This window comes from Juglans microcarpa x Juglans regia, chromosome 7D (assembly GCF_004785595.1).
Source record: "Juglans microcarpa x Juglans regia isolate MS1-56 chromosome 7D, Jm3101_v1.0, whole genome shotgun sequence".
Lineage (NCBI taxonomy): Eukaryota > Viridiplantae > Streptophyta > Magnoliopsida > Fagales > Juglandaceae > Juglans > Juglans microcarpa x Juglans regia.
Genome location: NC_054606.1, coordinates 4,342,083 through 4,364,261, shown reverse-complemented (window position 1 = coordinate 4,364,261; position 22,179 = coordinate 4,342,083). Strand labels below are relative to the sequence as shown.

At 35.5% G+C, this 22,179-nt stretch overlaps 2 protein-coding genes across 4 annotated transcripts; both read right to left on the bottom strand.

Annotated features, from left to right (window-relative positions):
- Nucleotides 1–1,586: 1,586 nt before the first annotated feature.
- Nucleotides 1,587–11,825, bottom strand: LOC121238744 (myb-like protein X). 3 transcript variants are annotated; one of them, XM_041135752.1, is made up of 4 exons: nt 11,810–11,825; nt 2,936–6,927; nt 1,837–2,571; nt 1,587–1,707 (listed from the first exon to the last, which is right to left on the bottom strand). In XM_041135752.1, exons 2-3 carry the CDS (start codon nt 3,912–3,914, stop codon nt 1,991–1,993), a joined length of 1,560 nt encoding a protein of 519 aa, XP_040991686.1. In that variant the 5' UTR covers nt 3,915–6,927; nt 11,810–11,825; the 3' UTR covers nt 1,587–1,707; nt 1,837–1,990. The 3 variants fall into 3 exon arrangements, with proteins under 3 accessions (XP_040991686.1, XP_040991687.1, XP_040991685.1); XM_041135753.1 differs by lacking the exon at nt 11,810–11,825 and having other exon boundaries at nt 2,936–3,815; nt 5,596–6,978; XM_041135751.1 differs by lacking the exon at nt 11,810–11,825 and having other exon boundaries at nt 2,936–6,978.
- Nucleotides 11,052–20,415, bottom strand: LOC121238745 (serine/threonine-protein kinase MHK). Its single transcript, XM_041135754.1, has 18 exons — nt 20,229–20,415; nt 19,024–19,339; nt 18,827–18,929; nt 18,550–18,618; nt 18,349–18,438; nt 17,792–17,930; nt 17,577–17,679; nt 17,307–17,359; nt 16,452–16,518; nt 14,284–14,395; nt 14,126–14,191; nt 13,933–14,001; nt 13,794–13,851; nt 13,571–13,675; nt 12,611–12,645; nt 12,478–12,523; nt 11,885–11,960; nt 11,052–11,125 (listed from the first exon to the last, which is right to left on the bottom strand). The coding sequence occupies exons 2-18, from the start codon at nt 19,029–19,031 to the stop codon at nt 11,107–11,109; spliced, it is 1,218 nt and encodes a 405-aa protein (XP_040991688.1). The 5' UTR covers nt 19,032–19,339; nt 20,229–20,415; the 3' UTR covers nt 11,052–11,106.
- Nucleotides 20,416–22,179: the final 1,764 nt, after the last annotated feature.

The window sequence follows — 22,179 nt, the reverse complement described above, 5'->3', positions numbered from 1 at the left end:
TTAGTAGTTAGTGCTGAACCATCAGAATGCCACGTGTGCTCAGGCCATGTGGCAGCTTTGACTTCGAGGGACACGTCTTAGGTAGGTTTTATGTTGGGGAGGGGAGCAGTGTATTACTAGTTGACATTTGTGCCTTTTTTTAGAGGATTTTTTTTAACTGTTTTTTTAGAGGATCGATAAAAATTAACGAAAATTAGTTAAAAGTCTCTTATTTTTAATTCACAAGGCTACGTTTGAATATCAAGAGTATTTCAAGTACTCTCACTATTATTTCTTATTTTATTATTATTTTTCACTTACTTTTTTATTATTTATTACTTTTTACTTACTATTTATTATTCTATTATTATTTTTTTATTATTATTTACAAATATTCTCAACACTTCTCAGATATTCTCACTATCCAAACGTAGTCTAAATTGATTGAAACACTGTAGTCTGTAGCTATAGCAAAATATTTTTGATGATTTTTTTATCCCTTTATTTAGAAAAAAAAAAAAAAAGAAAGAAAGAAAAACTCTAGTCGACTCGTCCTTTAAATGTGGACTATAAATACAATAAATAAAATAATATTTAATATTTGAAAATAAAGATTAATCTTTTTTTTTAAAACAAATAATGATTAATCCATTGTAGAGTACATTCAAATGACTTAAACCAAAATATAAAAAAGTGATATCTTAACAAAAACTACCGGGCCATTGAAGTTTATATTGCTCGACTTTGTTGACGTGGTAACAAAAAAAAAAGTGGAATCTTAAAAAAAAAAAAAAAAAAAAAAAAACTACTAGATCATTTGAAGCTTACTGCTCGATGATCCCACCGCGTGATGCCACGTGGTTTAAAAGAATTATAAATACAAAACGAAAAAATTTAATATTTTAGTCTTCGTCTTTATATTTTCAAACATCCTTTTATTTTGAATATATTTTTTAATAATAAATCACACGACATCATGTGATAATGTCACATCAAGAAAACTATCTGAACAATACATTTCAGATAAGAGAACTCTATCTTAAAATAATCCATTCACCTTTTTAAAAAAAAAAAAAAAAAAATTGCAAGAGAATGGTATGGGGTTCAAATAAACTAGACGAGGCAATGATTGATAATGGAATATTAGTAATTTTCTGAAAATTTATGATTACTAGTTTAATCTAGAGGGAAAAAAAAAACTTATCATGTTATATTAGTTGTTGATTTCTTATTAAAAATAAAATCCTTTTTTTATTTTTATTTTTTTAAGCTATCGACTCAATCCACGACCTGACTGCCAATTACAAGAGAGCGTACAGGGTCCAGACCCTCCCTTGTTCAGCTCCTATCGTGGATTATTCCCCAGACAACAATGAGATAATTACAAAGTGATCCTAAAAATTAACGTGACTTGATATAATACATTAGATTGTATAATTATTTAAATTAAAAATAATAATTTAAAATTATTTTTATTATAAAATAAATCTAACGTATCATATAAAATCACGTCAATTTATATGTATATCACTTTTGTCAAATGTGAATGTCAACATGGGAGGCAAAAAAATGGGGAGAAAAAGTTGGCGAACAAGCCTTCGTAACCCTATATTTCTTCTCATTGTTGATTTATATGGACATATTTCTCTACCGAGTACTCATGGATGATGTTTCTTCCAAAAAGAAGTCGTCAGCTCCCTAAGCAAGCACAAATCCATTAGACCGGTCCTGAAAATATGCGACAAAAATAATTAGCATAAATCCAACATCAATATATGAAAGTCAAAAGAACATTACTTAATGCTATAGATAATAAGATATAGTGGTGCAATATATATACACACACATATGGCATACCTCAATGAACCGGTATGGAAGGAATACGAAAGTGAAAGCAGAAGCAGATTCATAGCCTCAGGACCCAGATGCCATTATACATCCGCGGACAGCACTGTGAAATAAGATCTACCATGGAACAATAGAAGTCCAAGTCATATCCATCCAATATCTATTAAAATGGAATGACATAAGGCAGAGCATAAACATCAGCAGACTCTATATGCGAAGCTTCTGCCCACACATGTTGTGTCCTTTCAACCTGAGGAGAACCCGCTTCGGGTTTCTTTGACTGCAGACAAGTGCTGCTAAACAACCATTCCTGTCCTTCAATATCAGACCACTCTTCCATTTTTGGCACAGAAAGTATCTGAATTAGGTACTTGGAATCAGGATGTGGTGGTTTTGTAGATGCTTCACCATTATCATAAACTTGTACACGAGGAGATGTAGGCCTTGTTGAGCATGCATTCAGTGTTTGCCTCCCAACGAATGGTGGTTTTGCAGATGCTTCACCATTCTCATAGACTGTTAAAGTGGAGGCAGTCATCGTTGAAAATGCATTTGGTCTTTGCAGACCTACCAAACCATTAGCCCTGTGCTCCTTGACGTCCAGTAGAAAATTATTGGCAATGACCTGCTTCCCACATGTTACCTGACTGGCAGTTTGGCATGCTTCCAATTTCCTTCCATTTTCCATGACAGGATGAGAGAAGCAGACAGGTCTCGGCAACTTATGAGGCCGAATTCCATTGTCTGTGAGAAACTTAAAAGAGTAAGAAGCTAATATCTAGAGCCAAAAGATTTTTTTCTCCCCAAAAAGGAAGCAAAAACTAAGCATGTGACCACATCATCTGACCAGGAGCCCAAAAGGCAAACACAGTAACTTGAGATCAAGATTTAGCTAAGAATAATTTTTTTAGGATTAGAAACAGACATCACCAGTAGCCCACAACAAATGGTTGTTTACAGGACCATTAACTATTAAGTACTATAAAACGTACTATAAAACCTCTATTACCATCCTTAGGGACAAACAAAACTAAACTCGTTTTTCCAATCACCAGTCAAAATAGAAGTCCTGCAGTGTGATCAATGTATGATATAAAACAGGACTCACCAAGTGTAAGTCCATTTTTGTCAAGCTCCTTACGTTTCCCAAAATTGCCCTCACTAAAAGAACTGTTGCCGTTCATTCCTGAAAATTCTAATTGCTTAGCATTGCAAGTATTAAGGGACTCCTTGCCGCTTTTGTTTAATTTAGGCTGCTGTTTACTGTGTTCATTTATCTCCTTCACTTTCTCCTCCTTTTTCTTTTCTTTAGCCCTGTCTTTATCCTTTGATTTGCTTTTATTTTCTTGATCTTTATCCTGGGGTTTATCACCCTTACCATCACTTTCGCTGTATTTTTTCTTCTCTTTCCTTTTCTTTGGCTTCTCAGCATCCTTCTCCATTGGCTTAACAATTCCTTCATTTCTTTTGTCATCCATAAGATAGCACTTTCCACCAATCCCATTCTCCAAACTTCTTGTATCAACATAGTTTCTTTGTCCATTGGCCTTCCTACCATTTTCTTTCTCATCCTTAGTTTTCTCTTTTTCTTCCAGTTGAAAGGCAATATTGCTCTCCACCACCCTATCAGGAAATCCAGATTTCCTTTGACCAGCTACCGTAATCTTCTGAACTGCTTGGCTTTCAGTTGCCTTTTCTTCATCCCTGATTCTCCTGGCCAACTCCTGAACGTATTTAGAATCCTTAATCTCAACATTCTGCAGATTGTGAACAAGCTTCTCTCCTATATAGCACTTTGGCTGCCTTGCAATGCTCTTCTCATCCAAGGTTCTGTATTTTTCTTTTTCACAACCCCTCTCCTTGTCTCTGTGTTTTTCCTTTCGGTCTTTCTTGTTGCTATGTTTTTCCTTACTTCTCTCTTTCTCCTTTTTACCTTCCCTCTTTCCTCTGTCCTTATCCTTTTTGTGTTTTTTCTCCTCTCGCTTCTCCTGAAACAAAAACCCAATTAGGGGCAAAATGGAAAATTCATACAGAACTAACAAGGGTGGGTAAGGAGTCCCAACTGAAAGGGTAACAGACTCATGCATATATGAAAACAGTAACTACGCCTATGTCATGCTTATGGACAATTGAAGTAAAAATTTTGTTCCATTTCATGAACATGGACCCTATCAATATGGTTATGCCTTATCCTTATGTCTAATTACCAGAAAACGGTTGGCTAATAATAAAAAAATTTCCCCTCAATAAAGAGCTACAAATAAAAGATCTACAAATAATTATAAAAAAGAAGTAATAAGTTACAAACTAAAATGACTAAATAAATAAATATAGGAGTTTTTTTTTGGGGGGGAGGGGGAGAGGGGGGGTTGGGCGAGGGGTATGTATATGATGTTGACTGCAAAACACTGTCCTAGTAAATAAAAAACTTTGAGCAAATATATGTTGTTGGCCATTGCCATCAAGCTTCTAATCAACTCAAATCGTTAATCAGTTTAATCTCACCTATAGGTTTGAGACAACCACTCATGAATGGAAGAATAAACAACTTCATGAACATCCTAAAATTTGCAAATCCAATCTCAGTTCCAAGATAGATGCCTCATGCTAATGTACTACTTTCAATGGTCTATGCACAAACTACCAGGTTCTATCCGTTAAATTAAGGAAAAAATTTGAAATTCCATATTCAGGAGTATTCAATGGTAAAGGTTAAGATTTATAGTATCAATGTTTACCAGTCCAAGTCCATTTCTAAATTTTTCTAGTCCCTCTCTGGTGTAAATCATTTCAGTCATTCAGATTTTTATCCATAAGCAAGTCTTGAATGAACAGCTATACAAGTTTTTTATCCTAAAATATTTTGCAAATTAGGCTCACTTCCGACTTAATCAAAAGATTAGGCTCTCTTCTGAAAATGGACACCACTAAAATTCTACCAAATAAGACTCCCAGAAGGCTGAAGTTATTCGAAGTTTTCCTATCTCCTCCTCAAGAGAGCCTTGAAAAGACATCTCCTCCTCAAGAAAACCATATAAATTCTTTGAGTTTATTGCAACCTTTAATCCAACCCATTTAGCATCCATATGTTTCCCTCTTGGCTCAGGCACGGCCCTAGTTGTGAGCTAAAGATATAATTCCCACTTTCTTCTCTAGATATGTGTGCTTGATTTGTGTCTTAACATTAGTTGCTGCACCGGCATGCATAAACCTTAGGCATACCTGTCTTCCTATCAAAAGGAGCATTTCAAACATTTTGAAGTGCCAAGGAGGAGGAATAGACATTGCAGAAGTTATCAGTAAGCAAGAATTAGAAAAAGGGTACAAGAATGGCCAGCGTATGTGGAATCCATCAGGATTTCCAAAGGTATTCTGGAGAAATTGGTCGTAAATTGTAATAATAATTTCAACTACAGCATCTCTCTGCAGAAGCTGGATATGTGTTCGAAAATATTAAAGTCAAAGCGTAAATACCCCAGTAGTTTATACTTCACCAAGCATGATTGTTCTTCCTAAACTAGTCATGTTCGAGGGTTCCTAATAAGGTTTCTCCGGTCTTGCAGAAAAGTTTCAAGTACTATCCATAATTCCCCTAAAACTTCCTCCACTATACCCGTAAAGATGCCATTTTTCTTGGGTCAAAGCGTACTGATAAAACATACAATTCAATATAGACAGGATCGCATAAACCCCATATAAGCAAAGAGCCAATGAGGAATGAACCTAACAGAAGCTAACAACGGCAGTTAATGGAAACCATATATAAACCTTTGTTAGTAGGTCTGTATCATCAATTCTAGCCCTCTTTGCATATCCTGAAGGTGGAAATGGAAAGCAGCGAGACATTGCACGTGATCCTTGAAATGAGAAGGTGGGGACCCTTCCGCCAGCGAAAACGCTTCTCCTAGTTTTCGGAGCTGTTGTTCCGACAAAGGAAAGAACCAGAAATTATACTCCTGCCCATGCACCATGACCGTGTACTCATTTCCAGCTCAAAAAAATCATTCCATGACCATTTAAACTCACCACAACTGATCAGAATTCCCGATATCCAATATCCAAAACCTACACTACACCAACAGAATTTCTCTGACTCCACAAATAATCAAACCCCGAGACGAAGAAAAGAGTCGCACAAGGCTCCAAAGCTCAAGATCCGCTGTAATAACACTGATCAGCTCGAGCGTATCTAGCTAGATGAATATGTTCAATCAATATGTGTTCCCCCGGACGGTTTGTCGACAGATTTAGCAATTCCCAGGCAATCGGCCTGTCTTTCCCACTAGACTAATAGAGAATGATTACCTGCTCAGCAGCAAAACCAGTATCAGGAGCATTTCCTAACTAAAGATTGATGACCTATATACAGCAAATGCAACACACACCACAACCTTCAAATAGAGACGAATTCTCCGTGCCACAAAAGCATCAAGCATATATATCTTAAAGCAACTCTTGGTTCTTGTTTAGAAGAAGTTCCCAGTATCCAATCTTGCAGATTCAACGTTCGAACCCAGAATAAAAGCCACTGAACCCACGAGTCCCACTTCTAAGAACAATTGCAACTTAGCTGTACAATCCAGTTCCCAATATATACACAAACACTAATCACTGCTTGTAACCCTAATAATGTAAAAAAAATCAGAATTAGGGTTTCTCCCACTGACGATCTGATCAAACCCTATAAAAACTAACCACCAAAAGTGTCAAGCAGAAAGCTCACTCAGAAAAAAAAATTAAAAAACCCCTAATTTCAACGTCCCAGGCCCAAATAATCACAAATTTAAGCCAAATATTAAAAACCACTCATTTAAAACCAGCAGTTCCAAAAAATAGAGAAAAGAAGAGAGAAAGATTTGTGGGTGTCTTTTATAATAATGGTGGGCACAACTCAGGCTTCGCATAAGGAAAATGAGAAGAATAACTCAATAGTCTCAATTCAGAGAGAGAAAAGATAAAAGAAAAGAAAGGGGAGATTCGATCAAAGTGTGATTGTGTGTGAATTAGGTCTTTCAGAGTACAATTTTTTTAGATCTTCAATGGGCGATAGTTGCCATGAGCTATTAGGGTGAGGAGGTGCTCTCTCTCTCTCTATTCTTTCTTGAATGTTCTGAGTCGTTCTCAAGCAGAACGACCCTCACATAGGAAGAGAACTTATAGGCGGCCGAAGGGGTATTTATAAAGAGAGAGAGTTTCGATTTTCGAATTTATTATGGAGAGGATACGATGGAGGAGATATTTTTTTTGAGTCATTTTGTACATTAACCTACAGCTGCAGCACATCTACGTGATTTTCTTTTTTATTTTTTTAAGCCGCAGCACATGATGTCATGATGTCTATATTTTTACATTTTTTTTTTGAGTTCTTCTACGGATCAGTCCTGGTTCACGGCTGATCCGTAGCATACTTTACCTGCAATTTTTTTTTTTTTTATTTATCAGTGAAACGGTACGCGTAGATTTGTTGATGAAGATGAAAACTGTGCTCCTTCTAGACGTGCGAAACGGTGCATATTGAAGAGGAATTTTGTTTTGAAGCTTCTCTTCCACTTGCAGCTCCTCTTTAAGGCCATCTCCGAAATCAAACCCAAGAAGTTTCTTCAAAATTGTGGCCATCTTGTGAACGTCTCCCTCTCCAAATTCGCAGCTGAAGCTTCTGCTTTCTTCCTCTCAGTTATTTTTGTTCAATTCTATTGATTTCTTTTATGCAAATTTTGTTCCAGTTTCACATTCAAATCTTGAATTATCAACTCAGCTAAACTAAATCGTAGAGCTGCATTTTGTTTAATCAGGAATTTATCATTTTCTTTAGTCCTAAACGGTAAATAATCTATACTTCAGAAGCTCAAATTATTTTCTTATACTGCATTTTCTCAGAAACCAAACAGAGTTAATTATAATTTTTTATGCTTGTAATTAGAGCCATACCTAAAAATCATGAATAATCATTGATTGTCGATCAAATGCTCACAAAAACTCCTGCAATTTGCAAAGTTGAAATCAAGAGATACACGAAGTCGCAGAAAAATACCAACAAAAAGAGGATAATATGATTATCAACTAATCTCCAACTTCAAACTCTAATAAATACCCAAAAACATCAAGAAGAATAGAGCTTGACTAGAGCTAGTTGCAGAAGATCAAGTTCTCCCTTCTTCAAGTGGGTTGGAACAGAGATAACGAATGAGGAAGAAAATGAAATAAAAGATAAAAGAAGATGGCGATGGGGAGGGAGGAGAGCTAGGTGATGCTGGTAGTTGAAGAAGATCAAGTTCTCCCTTCTTCTAATGGGTTGAAACAGAGAGAGCAAATGAGAAAAAAAAAAAAAAGAAAGAAATAAAGAAAGAAAGATGGCGATGGGAAGGGAAGAGAGCTGGGCGACACGGGGGAGAGGAAATGCATTTCAAACTCATTTCAAATGGGTATAGTCTGTGAGAGAGGGAAATGTGGAAATGACACGTAAGGTGTGTGTTGGGATGCAATCAAATAGGGGCTGATCCGAACACTTTTTTTTTTTTTTTAAATCGAATAAAATATTATTATAATATAATTTTTTTTATAAAATTTAAAATATTAAATTATTTATTATATTTTATATAAAAATTTGTAAAAATTATATAAGATGAGATTATTTAATTTTGTATAACTAAATCAGCCTTAGGTCGATGTCACATCTCATCTTAGTATCTAAGTTTTTTTAAATATAAATATTTTTTAATTTTTTATATAATCTCTATATAATTTTTATAATTTTTCGAAATTTATAAATAAAATATAAAAAATAATTCAATTTTTTCAAATACTAAAATAAAAATAATATTAAAAAATAATCTTTTAAATTTTAAATTTTATTTAATTTTTTTTAAATCTCATAAAATATCTTAACTCTAATAATTTTACTATTATTTACATATTATTGCACTATTATTTATAAATTTTTTATCTCATTTTAACATTCAAATGACGTTAGTATGTTAGGGGAAAAAAAAATAAGAAGGACCGGAGGGACAGAATAATGTTATATTTTTTTTTTAATAATCATATGTTACATGATGTCAAATCTATCAAGAGTTCTATATTTCACATTCTAAAATTTCAAAATTGGTATATTATATTTTTAAATTATCAAAAAATCATACATTACACGTTTTATGCATGTTTGATTGTTACGATTGCGTTGATTCATCTATTTTTATAAATATTAATAATCAAAATATGATGACAATATAGACTATCACTATTTAATAAAAGTTAAATGTCTGAATTTTGATAATTTAAAATGTAAAACATTTTTATAGTTTGAGGATACAAAATATATCCTTTACATTAAACGTTATAAATATGACATAGTTTGACTAGATATCAAACATCTAATCATTTGTTAGTGTTGATACTTGATGGTACGTTGGGTGTGGGCTTGTCTTGCATGCCTTTGAACCTTTTGGGTGTGCAAAATTAGAGTAGGGATATTCATATAATACATTTTATAACATATTTCACAACATATATTATAAAATAAGGATATTTTTGTAAAATGATGTTAGTTTTATAAGGTATTTTACAAAAATACATCTCTTTTAAAATATTATCGTGTAAAGTATTGTGTGTTTATCATTTTTTAAAAAATGATTATGTATTTTCAAAGGATAGATATTGTTTTACTCTTATCTTAAAAAGAAAATGTATTTCATATATGGGGAGAGATCCTCAAATATTGAATATATTGTCTTGAGAAAACAAGAGTTGATCCAAAAGTTGGATATTTTAATACATGACCCCGCACCCACGGAAATTTCAATTGCTATAAATTGCCTTAGAAGAAGTTGTATTAGGACTTAAAAAAATATTTGATTTATAAAGAAAATTTATATAAATAAACTTACAAATTCATATAGTTTGATATTATTATAAAATAGATATAATGTATCTCATTATGACTCAAACTTGAGAGGAATTTAAATGGGTTGGCGAGAGAACAAAGAGAGAGATATTATAACCTTAAAAATTTGGTAGATTAAGGTGAGATGAGATGATTTTAGATGAAAGTTAAATAAAATAATGTTATAATATTTTTTTAATATTATTATTATTTTATAATTTAAAAAAATTGAATTATTTATTATATTTATATAAAAATTTATAAAATTTATAAAAATTGTAATAATAAGATAAGATAGATTGAGATATGCTTTTCGTGTAAAATAGTGAATTACTGAGGACTTGAAGATCTGCTTTTCCTTTATATCTTTTTTATTTTTTACTTCAGTTTGCTCTTGTTTGTCGAAGTTCGTAGGAAGCCACTGTATTTTAATGGAGCTGCTAGAGAGTTTCAGTTTTATTAATGATGTAAATTAATTCAGTAGCTGACATTAAATTCGCATTTATAGAATTTCCGGGCAATAAATTTACTTCACATGTCCAGTACCCAAATGATAGATTTATAACAAACTGATACCTTTGGTTCGGTTAAAAAAAGACTACAACGCACGCAATGTCTTACCAAATGCGACATTGAGGACACAAAAATAAATGTAACAAATTTACATGTATTTATAATTTTACGTACAAAGTTTATTTTATCAATTTTTTTTTTATAATTTTAAATTTCATAATTTCCAACATATTAATAACTGATTCATAGATAAATAAATATTTTGTAAATTTTTCTCAAATACAATTAGCATTTTTATATTTAAATTTTAAATGACTGCCTTCATTTAAAGCAAAACTATAAGAAATTATAAAAAATATTACATGCGCGTCCTCAATTTGATTGATTTTTTTTAATTATGATTATACAATGGGAGCCGGGGGTTTCATCGTTTCGAACCCATGTTCTCCATTTGGAGAACGATCAGGCTCTTGACAAATGTTAAGAATAAGAACTGATTTTAGATTCTTTGATTGTCACCAAATGTTACAAATACAAACAAATCTTAGATTGTGTTTGTATTTGTAATGAGAGAGAGAGAGAGAGAGAGAGGGACTCTAGATTTCCTTCAGGATATGAACAGAAGAAACATGAAATTTCAGCAAGTTTCATTCTAAACATCATCCGTTAATGGATGGAGTCTCAAAATATTCTCATAAACTTATCTGGAAGTTACTCTCTACAGTAGCATAATATAATGGCAGAACTTAAAAAGTAGGGGAAAAGAAAAAAAAAAATGTACAGCCCCGATTACCTGACATTGGGAGGAGATGGTAATAAAAGGGCCATCTAAGAGATCAGGCTGCCGGGATGTGATTGAGAACCTTACAGATTATGGATCTCCCATTTTATGGACGTTGAAATGAACTGTCAAAAGAAAATAACATGGTTCAAAAGAGAAAGGCAGACGTTAATCTCTATACTTGTTACGGAAACATACCTAGGCAAAACAAAAGAAAAAGTCTGTCAATACTTTATACTACCTACATCTCTCGTTAACAGATTATGATGTTTTTGACTAAATTTTTATATATAAAAAATGCTGAAAAGATGAACAATGCATAAACACAACTATGTTAAAAGCTAAGATGGATCAGATATTCAGATAGATAATGGCATTGGAATTGATTTAGGGAAATGTTACATCCACAAAAAGATCTCACATAAGTAAAATCATAAATTGACGTTGTTCTATGTGATATGTTATATCTACTTTAAATAAAAGTAACTTTACAATTTGATGTTTCACATTAAGCCACCTCAGTTTGTGAGGTTATTTTTTTGAAATCTTTTGTAGCTAGAGCATTTCTCATTGATTAATAGGAAATCTTCATTGACCCAAAAGATAAACCAAACAACACCCGCGTATTGGATACTATAGGGGGGCAAAAAATCTTCTTCCAGAACAAATGCCCACAAAAAATTAAAATATTAAAGATAACGAGGCTTCACGTGCATTACAATCAATGGAAAACTATCATGACTCAAATGAGACTGGAGAAACTACTACTAATACAGCAAGGACAGTTTAAATCGAAAGAATCTTTGGACCTCTCTCTATTGCTTTACATAAAAACATCCTCAAATTAGCAGGAAAACAATAAATACGGGCTCAAATAAACTAACCTGAATGATAATGATAAGGACGACTCAACTCGGGGTTGAATTCTATTTCGATCAGGAGAAATTAGTGGCCAAAAAACTGGAATAAACATGACAATTAGTCGCAACACAAAACAAAAACAAAACAAAAAAGGCAGATTTCTTTTCCGAAAAAGAACTATATGCATATGATTACGACACCCATAAGCTAAATGAAACTAGCACTTTCTGCCTTGAAGAAGAGGTGCAAAAATACAGGTAAAAGAAACCAGAAATAAAACAGCTTAATGATTAAATTTTCACTCCTCTCAATCCCCGTGCATGTATCTGATCTTAGGATTGGTAAAGCTAATGGCTACAGCATACATGTTCCAATTACACTAGGATCCATAACAGACTAAAGAAAAAAAGAAGTTTTCTCAGGTAACTAGCTAAAAGAGATATTTTGAATTTTCCCGGAACCAGAACAAAACTCCCCAAGATAACTGGGAAATCAAAGGAATAAAAAGTATTTCAGGAACAATTTTGCAGTGGAAAAAGAGAGTTTACGGGAGAAGATATTTTTCCCCTTCAAAGCAGAGTCCACTTAACTAGAAGAGTTTAGCACAAAGCATTACCTGACCGTTCTGAATGATCGTTCAGACCAGAACAAAACAGTATGTCCTGCATAATGGTAAACACATATATCAAAACACAGTGCAGTGGTGCTTTAAGTACAATGTGCAGCTGAATGGGAGCTCTATGACTCACCTCTCCAAAACCCTGAGAAACATTATGCACTACTTCTGCAAGAAACAGTTCCGTCATCAGGTAAATGGAACACAGCCCATCCAAAACACGTGACAAAAAGAAGTGTTGATGAAAGACCAAGATTAAAAAGAATCTACGAAAATAATGATTACAAGCATGTGTCATATGGGAAAAGAGTGATTACAAGTAAAGGTCCAAACATTCCCCAGAAAGACATCCAACCATTCCTAAAACTAAATAACTTCGCTCCAGCAGAATACATTTCTCTAAGATCATTAATTTTATCCAGCAATATTGATTGTATAAATGATATAACATTATGAAGACACACATGTTCCATGGGGAGACCCAAAAATGGTCAAGCATTATCTCCTTTTGACAAATTACCCAACCCATAATTAGGACATGGAGGTCATCACCACCCAGGGTTGATCCCACTGTAATGGAGCCCTCGGAGGGGCTTAAAAAAAGTCCTACCATTCACCATTTTACATGAAATGGATGCTCAACTCTCATACTTGCCCTTGAAGCCAGATACCATACAGAAAAAGGGCCAGACTGCCATGCTTTAACATTTGCAAACCCATATAAAGGGTTTTCATTGCACTTCAAGCAGTCAACAAAAACCACCATGCAGGCATAAATGTTGCAGTGACTCAGGGTCAGGTACTGTGAGGGCCAAACAAGCCCCGGTCAGACGAAGAAAATCTCTGACCAAAACAACCAAAAACAGAAATTGGACCATTCCAGTGGGGGTCAAGTAGGCAGGGCAGCTCAGTCAATTAGATCAAAATTTCAAAATCTTGGTGCTGACCAGAACACTGAAAGTTACATGTAGTTAACATGGATAGGGGAAGATTGTTGAAATGATGAAAGCAATCTTTTCATCTTCCCGATTAAATGCACAATTAGATACCAATTTGCTAAACTAGAAAACTCCCACGGCAAAACACCGTTTACCTAAGTTCGAAACACTGGGCTTCACAGCCAATGTCAAGCCAAGAAAACAGTCTTCAGGTTCAGGGCCAAAGTCCTGTAAATTCAACTCCAGTTTTGGCTTTGCTCCTGAAAAATAGTGCAGGAAGAAAATGAATAAGTTACATCCAAAAATCTAAGATGAAACAAAATACTCAGTTTCAGCTCTACAAAATTTACGAAGAATTAATAAACAAAGTGCCCTTACCTGCATTGCTCAGTTTTAGCTCAAGCGGATCACGAAGTGGATAAGGAACCCAATCCACCTGTCCAGCACATGTTAGTATATTCAGATAATTTGATAATATATAGAAAAAAAAAAGAAAAACTTGAGAAGCACATATTACATGGAAAAAAGGATGTTGTAATGATTCATCTGCTGATGGCCTCCTTGAAGGATTCCACGAACATAGTTGCTATGGACAGCCAAAAAGAAAGCATTAGATATGAAATCGTAGTGTTATTCCACCAAATTGAAACTAGAAAACGGGTGCTGATTGTAAAAGCCGTAAACTAGCATGCTCTATTCACAACACTCACCAAAATCAAGTCAATAGCTTCTGAACTAGCACTTGGAATGATATCGGAAAGGTTTGCAGGTGAAATCTACGTAAACGAATGATTGCCAATGATGATAATGAGAGTAAAATCAAAGCTATGAAAAGACAAAAAATTGAACAGACCAAAAGAGAACTTACCTCTTCACAGCTAAAAATGCTGAGCAAGCGGGAGGTGTTCGTCCCTTCAGGGAAAATAGTAAAGTCCGGTGCACCAAGTATATGGCATATCTTGCACAATTGATCCATTTCACTGCCCATGTAAGAAACTAATGAATAAGTAATTTAAATTTTCTAGTGTTTTTCCTTTTTAACTTTATATGTAAAAGTTTAGACTAGTGCAGTACATCAGGCAGTTCCACAACCTTATTTTAGTCTGAATCAACATCAAAAGTAATCAGAAAATAGAATTCCTCAAACATGTATGATAAAACACAATAGCATTTTAGTTTATACGTTGAGTAGGTTTTCCCTGGTTCCAACTTTTAACACATAAGGATCATCAATGTATGGGGTGCAGGCCTGTAAACATTTTTGGTGTCTCATCCATTTTCACATGAGAAGCGTTTCACAACAGTCGGGCTGCAAATCTCACAAAACAGCTCTCCATTCATCTCAAGCCACGTAGGAAAAAAAACTCTAAGAGACATACACTCCACCACAGAGAATCAATTCGTATGTGCTAGCCCATTTCTCATTTGCACCGTCCTCTGCCCTTTTCTTCGTTGCTGCTTTCTATGCACTGCCCTCAGTCCGACGCCGACGCAAGCATCTCAGTCCGACGCCGACGCCGACTTCTCAATCCGACACCGACTCAACCATCTCAGTCCGACGCATCATTTATTTCACATTAAATGAATGGAGTGCATTACACTAGATTATTCATTGACCCAAACCCCTCACGTTCTCAATCCTTTCATCTTCTCCTGCCGCCGTCGCCAAGCATCTCCATCGCGGCATCGCCTATCATCTCCGTCGTCGCCCATCTCTATCGCCGATCTCCCCCATCTCCGTCGATCATCTCCATCTCCTCTCTATCAAAACCCAATCAAACCATAATCCATTCAAAATCACAGTGAAACCCATCTCAAACCCGTAATCTCAGATCATCAAGTATAGAGAATAAGCTCAAAATCATAGTGAAACCCATCATAAACCCGCAATCTCGGTGGCACTGGGTTGATGCCAGAAAGACGTCGGTGGCGGCACTGGGTAGAGAATCTCGTCGGCGGCACTAGGAGGGTCACGATTAGGGGTTGGTAGTGAGGAGAGTGGTGGAGAGGGTGGCTTCAGTGTGAGAATCAATTAAGCGGGAGAGGATTGTGGCGGAGAGGGGGGCTCGAGTTCCTTGTGCGACGACGAAGAGAGGGGCCATCGTCGTGGTGGTGAGGGCGGTCGTCGTGGTGGAGAGGATTCCGTGGGAGAGAATAGAAGCCAAATCGTCTGAGTCCGTGGGGGAGAGAATGGAGAAAGGGAAATTGCGAAGAGAGATAGAGAATTTCTGATGTAGTGCTGGTTCAGGATAAGTGTGGTGGAAGTCATAGGTGTTGCTATGTGATTGGGAGGCTGTTATTTGACTAAAACCAGCCCGACCAGTCCTAAGGAATTCTCCTTTCACATATATGTAGGACCACTAATAGATCTAAAATTGTTAAAATAAATCAATAAGCCATAATCGGAAGTCTTCCAACCTAGGCTTATTGTAGTACAAAAAAAAAAAAAAAAGGTGCACCTACTCTTCTGTAAAAAAATTTGGTTTAATTCATATACTGTATATGTATATATGAACAACAAATTATGCAAAATTTGATAGGCAATCAAATATTCAGGTGATTATTCTTGTGGATACTGCAAGTAGATAGCTAACTAGACAACTGCTTGACTAACTCTAACATGTTCTACATCTTCAATGCTTAAAAAATATCATTCAATTCTGCTAAAATATACATGAAATAAAATATGGACAGCTTTTGATGGAACTCCTAGACAGAAGACAGTAAAAATTTATAGTCTTATAAATTTTTTTTTTATTGGCATTGGTGTCCAGGAACACTGTCCAAACTAATCCCGGGGGTACACAGGCCCTTGGCAAGGAGTTTCCTGCAAGCGCACCTCGGGTAATTCAAGGAGAAAATCCCCCAGTCCAATGCCTCATAAAGATTGTTTGCACCCAAAGGGATTTGAAACTTAGACCTGGGGGGAGCATACCCCCAAGCCCAAGGCCTACTATAGTCTTATAATATCACCAAAGGATTCATTTTTATGATGCACAAAGATGGAAGAAAGTGAATTATGGAGACAACAATCACCTTTTACCGGGGAAAATGGGGGATAAAGTGAAAAGCTCAGCTAGTATGACCCCTGCTGCCCACATATCTGTACACAACTTCATTTGTCAGTCATCACTCAAGTAGGAAAAGAAACTAAGAATATGGAAGCCGAAAATTAATGTATCGAATAAAATCCTACTAGAGCCCAAACAGATCAATTTTGCACTGGTAAATTCTATACTCACCCAAGGAGCTGCCAAATTATATTAATTAGCATGGTGTCTAGTAAACTCTCTCTCCACTCACGTGTGCCCACAATGCACATGCGCATACTTACATAGAATGACTCTTTCATCAACGCCATGAATTGAAGTGTCCCAGGAAAGATTGTTGCAATCATGTTGAGGACAACCCTTTCAATTTTTAAAATATGGGTCATGAAAAAGAAATATAACTTCTCCTTTCAAGAATTGGAGCTTTTAAAATATGGGTTATTAAAATATGATCCTTTATTTTTACCTTCATGGATTTTAAATGCAAAATGGTTTGACTTCAAGGGCATGGGGAGCTAAAATATGACCAGTCATTGACCTAACACCATTAAAACCTTTTTGACTCGATAACACTATTCCAAATTGAGACTAATCAGAATAAGTCAAGTTGTAGCGCTCAAGTGGAAAACATAGGCTTAAGTAATCAACCTAAAACATTCCAGCCTTTCTATGAGAGAGAAAGCAGCTAACACTTAAAAATTAAGAAAGAAAGAAGAGTGGAGAAGTTTCTGCAATGACTGGTATTTCAAAAAGTGATATACTAACAGTTGGAGGGTAGTGTGAGAGGGAAAAGCAAGAGTGGAGAAGTTTCTGCAGTGATTGGGGTTTCAAAAATGCTTACCAACAGCTGGAGTGTAGGATGGAGACTGCAACAAAACTTCTGGTGCCCGATACCTAGCATATGTATAAACACAAACCACAAATGTAAATACAACCTGAGAGTTAGATTTAACAGTATCAGTGAGGGCACATGTTCAGGCATGCAAACACATCCCCTAAAAATTAAAACATTACCATATGACATGTTCACTTAACAGAGCAATCAGCACTCGCATGTATGGACATGATGACAGAGAGAATAAACAAAATTAGGTAATTTCATATGACTCACCACCGTGTGGAAACATATTCAGTATAAGGACCCACTGATGACACTTCTCTAGCCAGTCCAAAGTCGGCAATTTTAAGAAAGTTGTTTGTCACCAGCAAATTTTCTTCAAGGATGAAAGGGCCAATAAAAATCTCAAAAAACTCATGAAAACACCGATTAATAAATCTTAAAACAAGATGGATGAACACACAACTAACAGTATGAAAATATTTTACCAGGTTTTAGATCTCGATGAAAATATCCATTTCTGTGCATGTGACTAAGTCCTTGCAACACTTGAGACATAAAGTTCCGGATCTCTTCTTCTGAAAATGGACTTTGTCGGTCTCTCATTATTTCATACAGATTACAATCCTGGAGAGACAAAGTCCAGAATCACACTTGAGGTAAATAAAACAATGGCACTCTATTGAACGGGGTTCAACATTTAAATTCAGAGCATGAATCAATTTTCATAAAATCATAGCATGCGCATGCACACTCACAGAGAGAGAGAGAGAGAGAGAGAGAGAAAGAGAGAGAGAGTGATTGTGCTATAAATTTGAAAGTAATAAACCAACATTGCTTTAAAAATTTGAAAGCAATCACAAATAGAAAGCATATCGATTGTGGTTAGAATGAAAGCCATGCTAGAACTCGTTTTTTTACAATTCATAATTGAGCACAAAAAAACAAATATATATCGTGCACCATTGCCCTAGTGCGGTGGAACATGAATCCTTGGGATTTATGCATAAGTATCAAAGATCAAATAAACACTCTAGTCTCTTACCATGTACTCAAAAATGAAGAAGAGTTCATTGTTTTCTCTGACAACCTCCTTCAACTTTATGATATTGGGATGATTTAATTTACGAAGCGCCTGCAAAAGGCAATGTTACTTAAGATACAAACAGCACACACCATAGAATAATCCATACATGCATAAGAAGGTTTGTAAACTATTTCCATTCAAATTTACTATAGTCCATACCTTTAGTTCTCGTAACTTTGTGTGTTCTTGCCAAAAGTAAAACTTTCTCTTTAATTTCTTGACAGCAACCTAAGATCAGAAATACCACAAGAGAATCATCATCCCATACTTTACAAAAGCTCTCTGCTAATGCAAGAAAATAGAATGAAAAAACTGTAACATTCTAAGAGTAAGGAAGTAATCCATTGCCCAAAAAAAAAAAAAAACCTCAGTAAACATAAAGATACAGGAAAGACATGCTAAAGGATATAAGATTGCTTTGTATAGAGAAACTTACAATCTCGCCGGTTAGCTTATCCCAGGCCTTATATACACAACCACAAGTACCATCTCCAAGCTCTTTCAAGATTTTGTATCTGGAAATAAAAACCGCAGCATCACTTATCAAAAAAATAAAAATAAAAACCACAGCATTAGGCTCAGGAAAGAAAAACTGGAGATCTTATGCACTACAGAGCTAAACAAGTAACTAACCTTTCCATAATTACAGGCGCAGCTAAAGATAATCAGAAAATTTTCAATGGAATTCAATCATCCTCCAAAAGGAGGTGTCTGCACTGACAAAACAGTGTCTGCAATTAGCTTTTAGAGATTTCGCAGTTCCAAACTGTAGCTTGAAGCATTCGTTGTCATAAAAAATCCACTTCTCATTGCAGGAGTGACAGGCAATCAATGAAAAAACTATCAACATGTTGCAAAACTCCACTCAAACTCCGGCAAAGCTAGCATTACACCAAGTGTGCCCCAATGTTAATCCGTTTTATTTACATCTGTTTCAAAGAAAGCCCATCTGTGAAAAAAAAAGGGGGCAATCAGTAAAAAGAAGAATCATTCTTAAAATTCGGAACCCCTCAATATTGAAAACGAAGATATTATTTTCCACATCTTAAGAATTTCCTATCCCCCAAAAACACAAAGAAAAACGAAGTGATACATAAGCTATAAATTCTTCGTCTGCTTCCTATGCAAACGAATAGGAAGGAAACAAAATGTCCTATTAATTCTCCTCAACCCAAATACCTGATACCATTAGGCCCAACTAAGTGGACGTTTTCTTTTTGCAGGTCCTTATATTAATTTAACCAGGATACAAAATTTTGATTTATTTCCTCAGACTTATATTCTATGTTTTGACTGATATTATCAGAAGAAAGAATCGTATACCAACGAATATATAAGAATAAGGATTGAAACCGGACTTATATCCAATAGAATAGAATCATAATCATCACCTCTACGCGCCAAGAATTAATATGCAAAAGTGATTTTAGAAAAAACACTCTATGCTATAAATAAAATCAAATTAGTCAAGAGTTTTTACTTTTAATACGATGAAGAATCAAATTCAGACCCAAGCCAATCATCAACTAAACATTAGCCACAATTTTGTCGTCAAGAACAAAACTCTGACTGATACCGAACAACCAGCTCCAAAGAAACAAGCCAATTCAAACAATCGCTCCCTCAAATCAGTTTCTCGTGTCTACGTATAAACGGATAGTCTTTTTGTTTCTTTTCTCTTTCCTCCGTTTTCTCGGAAACCAAACAGAAATCCAAACCGCATTGTGTTTGGCTGATAAATCAGAGCACAAAACGAAAAAAAAAAACACCAAACTGAAAGCTGGGAACTCGCAGCATCACCGAGAAAATTCAGAGATTGAAAGAGGTTGAGTTCTCACCTTTGACGCTACACAGAAGACAAGATCAAAGAACTGAGATTAGAAGAGCAAGGCACACACAGATCACCAATGCGTACACGAGTTCTCTCGGAGAAAACGAGAGAGAGTTTCAGAGAGAGAAAGTTTGGATTACTGGTTAAGCCATTAGAGGAAGGATTCCGCGGAAGAAGCAAAGGAGAAAAACCAAAAGGAATTATATTATATTATAAATTTAAAATTATTAAAATATTAAAAACAAATCAAGAAACCGGTTGTTTTTTTGTGATTGGCGATAGGAAGGGAAGGTGGTCCCCATTGCTTTAATTATTAAATATTATTCATTGGATTACGACTGTGTCCCTTAAGTACCTCAATATTACCGAGGTATCCCTTTGCCGTCGAATGACGATATTGCCCAGAGCGACCTGATTGGGTGGATGGGATTTGTCAATGTGAGGGAATCTGCGAGTGCTGAATACAATTGAATAGGAGTCACAACTCCATCAAATGATAATTATTATAATTTTCTGAACTTTTAAATAAAAAATAATTCTATTTTTTTAAATTTTTAAACAAAAATAATTTTATAATATTTTTATTCAATTTTTTTATTTTTTTTCAAAATTTAAAAAATACTCAACTCAAATTTTTTTATTACTATTCACAAATTATCTTATTATTATTTATAAAATTCTCATTTTATTCTCTAAACGAACCCTAAAATCATCTTAATTGTAGTGATAAACGTTAATAACTGTGGCAAGCAAAAACTTGATTATGGAAAAAATTCATTACATGTCATTTTAGTTTTATGATTTAAAAGATGTTTAGTCAATAATTAAGAAAGATTTTAAAAAATATCGATTTAATTGTACAAGATTTTCCAAAATGAGTTGCTTTCTGAAAAAGCAGTGGTTCTACCAATCACTACACCTAGAGGGGGGGTGAATAGGTGTATTCCAATTTTGATCGTCTTTTCAATATTAGAAACAAATAAACAGTTAATCAATGGATACAAACAATTAACACAATGATTTTGGTCACGAAGTGGAAACTCATTTGAAGAACTTCTTCAAATTCTAAAACCACTCCGGGTGTAAGGCACCACCTAAAATCCACTATAGAAAAAGTTTATTACAACCAATTTAGAGACACTCACAAAACCTTTGTAGTTCCTAAACCTGGCTTGCAACATCACGAATGACCCACTCGATCTCTACACGCATGTAATGTCGGAACTCCGACCTTCTATAGCTTTCCACGAGAACCTCTCGATCTCTGCATCACAGCAGCTCCGGAAACCTTCCGGCCAACAACACGTCCATTTCAATGGACTTTGAATGAGATTTTATCTTGAGTGTGGTGTGGTGGATATGTGTTTGGCTAAGAGAGATTCACAAGGTGAGGAATAGGTTTCTCTCTTTGGCTTTTGAAACACTTAGGGTTTTTCTCTCTTTTTCCACCCTTAGAACAGAAATGATCTGTTCTATTTATAGTTCAAGCAAGTCACGGCGCTCAAAACATGAATCTTTAGGTTGTCTTGAACATTGGCTCGAGCGAGGTGTCGAGCGAATGTCGAGCGCACGTTATCTTCCTGAAACCGCTCGAGCGAGGTGTCGAGCGAAGGTCAAGCGAAGGTCTCTGGATGAGTTCAGCTCGCGCGCACCATCGAGCGCACATCGAGCGAACCACTCTGGATGAGTTCCGCTCGAGCGCTAAGTCGAGCGCACATCGAGCGAGCCACTCTGGATGAGTTCCGCTCGAGCGCTGGGTCGAGCGCACATCGAGCGAGCCACTCTGGATGGGTTCTGCTCGAGCGTTACGTCAAGCTCACCTCGAGCGAACCACTCTGCCTGGGTTCCGCTCGAGCGCTTAGTCGAGCGCCCATCGAGCGAACCACTCTGCCTGGGTTCCGCTCGAGCGCTTAGTCAAGCGCACATCGAGCGAACCACTCTGCCTGGTTCCGCTCGAG

Excerpts from the sequence above, each read along its gene's own strand:
- LOC121238745 (XM_041135754.1), bottom strand. Across the intron at positions 16,519-17,306 it reads ATCCTACACTCCAGCTGTTG|ATATGTGGGCAGCAGGGGTC; the intron begins GTAAGCATTTTT and ends AGTTGTGTACAG. Across the intron at positions 12,524-12,610 it reads TTTCTCAGGGTTTTGGAGAG|GACATACTGTTTTGTTCTGG; the intron begins GTGAGTCATAGA and ends ACCATTATGCAG.
- LOC121238744 (XM_041135752.1), bottom strand. The coding sequence starts at position 3,914 with ATGCATGAGTCTGTTACCCTTTCAGTTGGGACTCCTTACCCACCCTTG. Across the intron at positions 2,572-2,935 it reads CAAAAATGGACTTACACTTG|ACAATGGAATTCGGCCTCAT; the intron begins GTGAGTCCTGTT and ends AGTTTCTCACAG.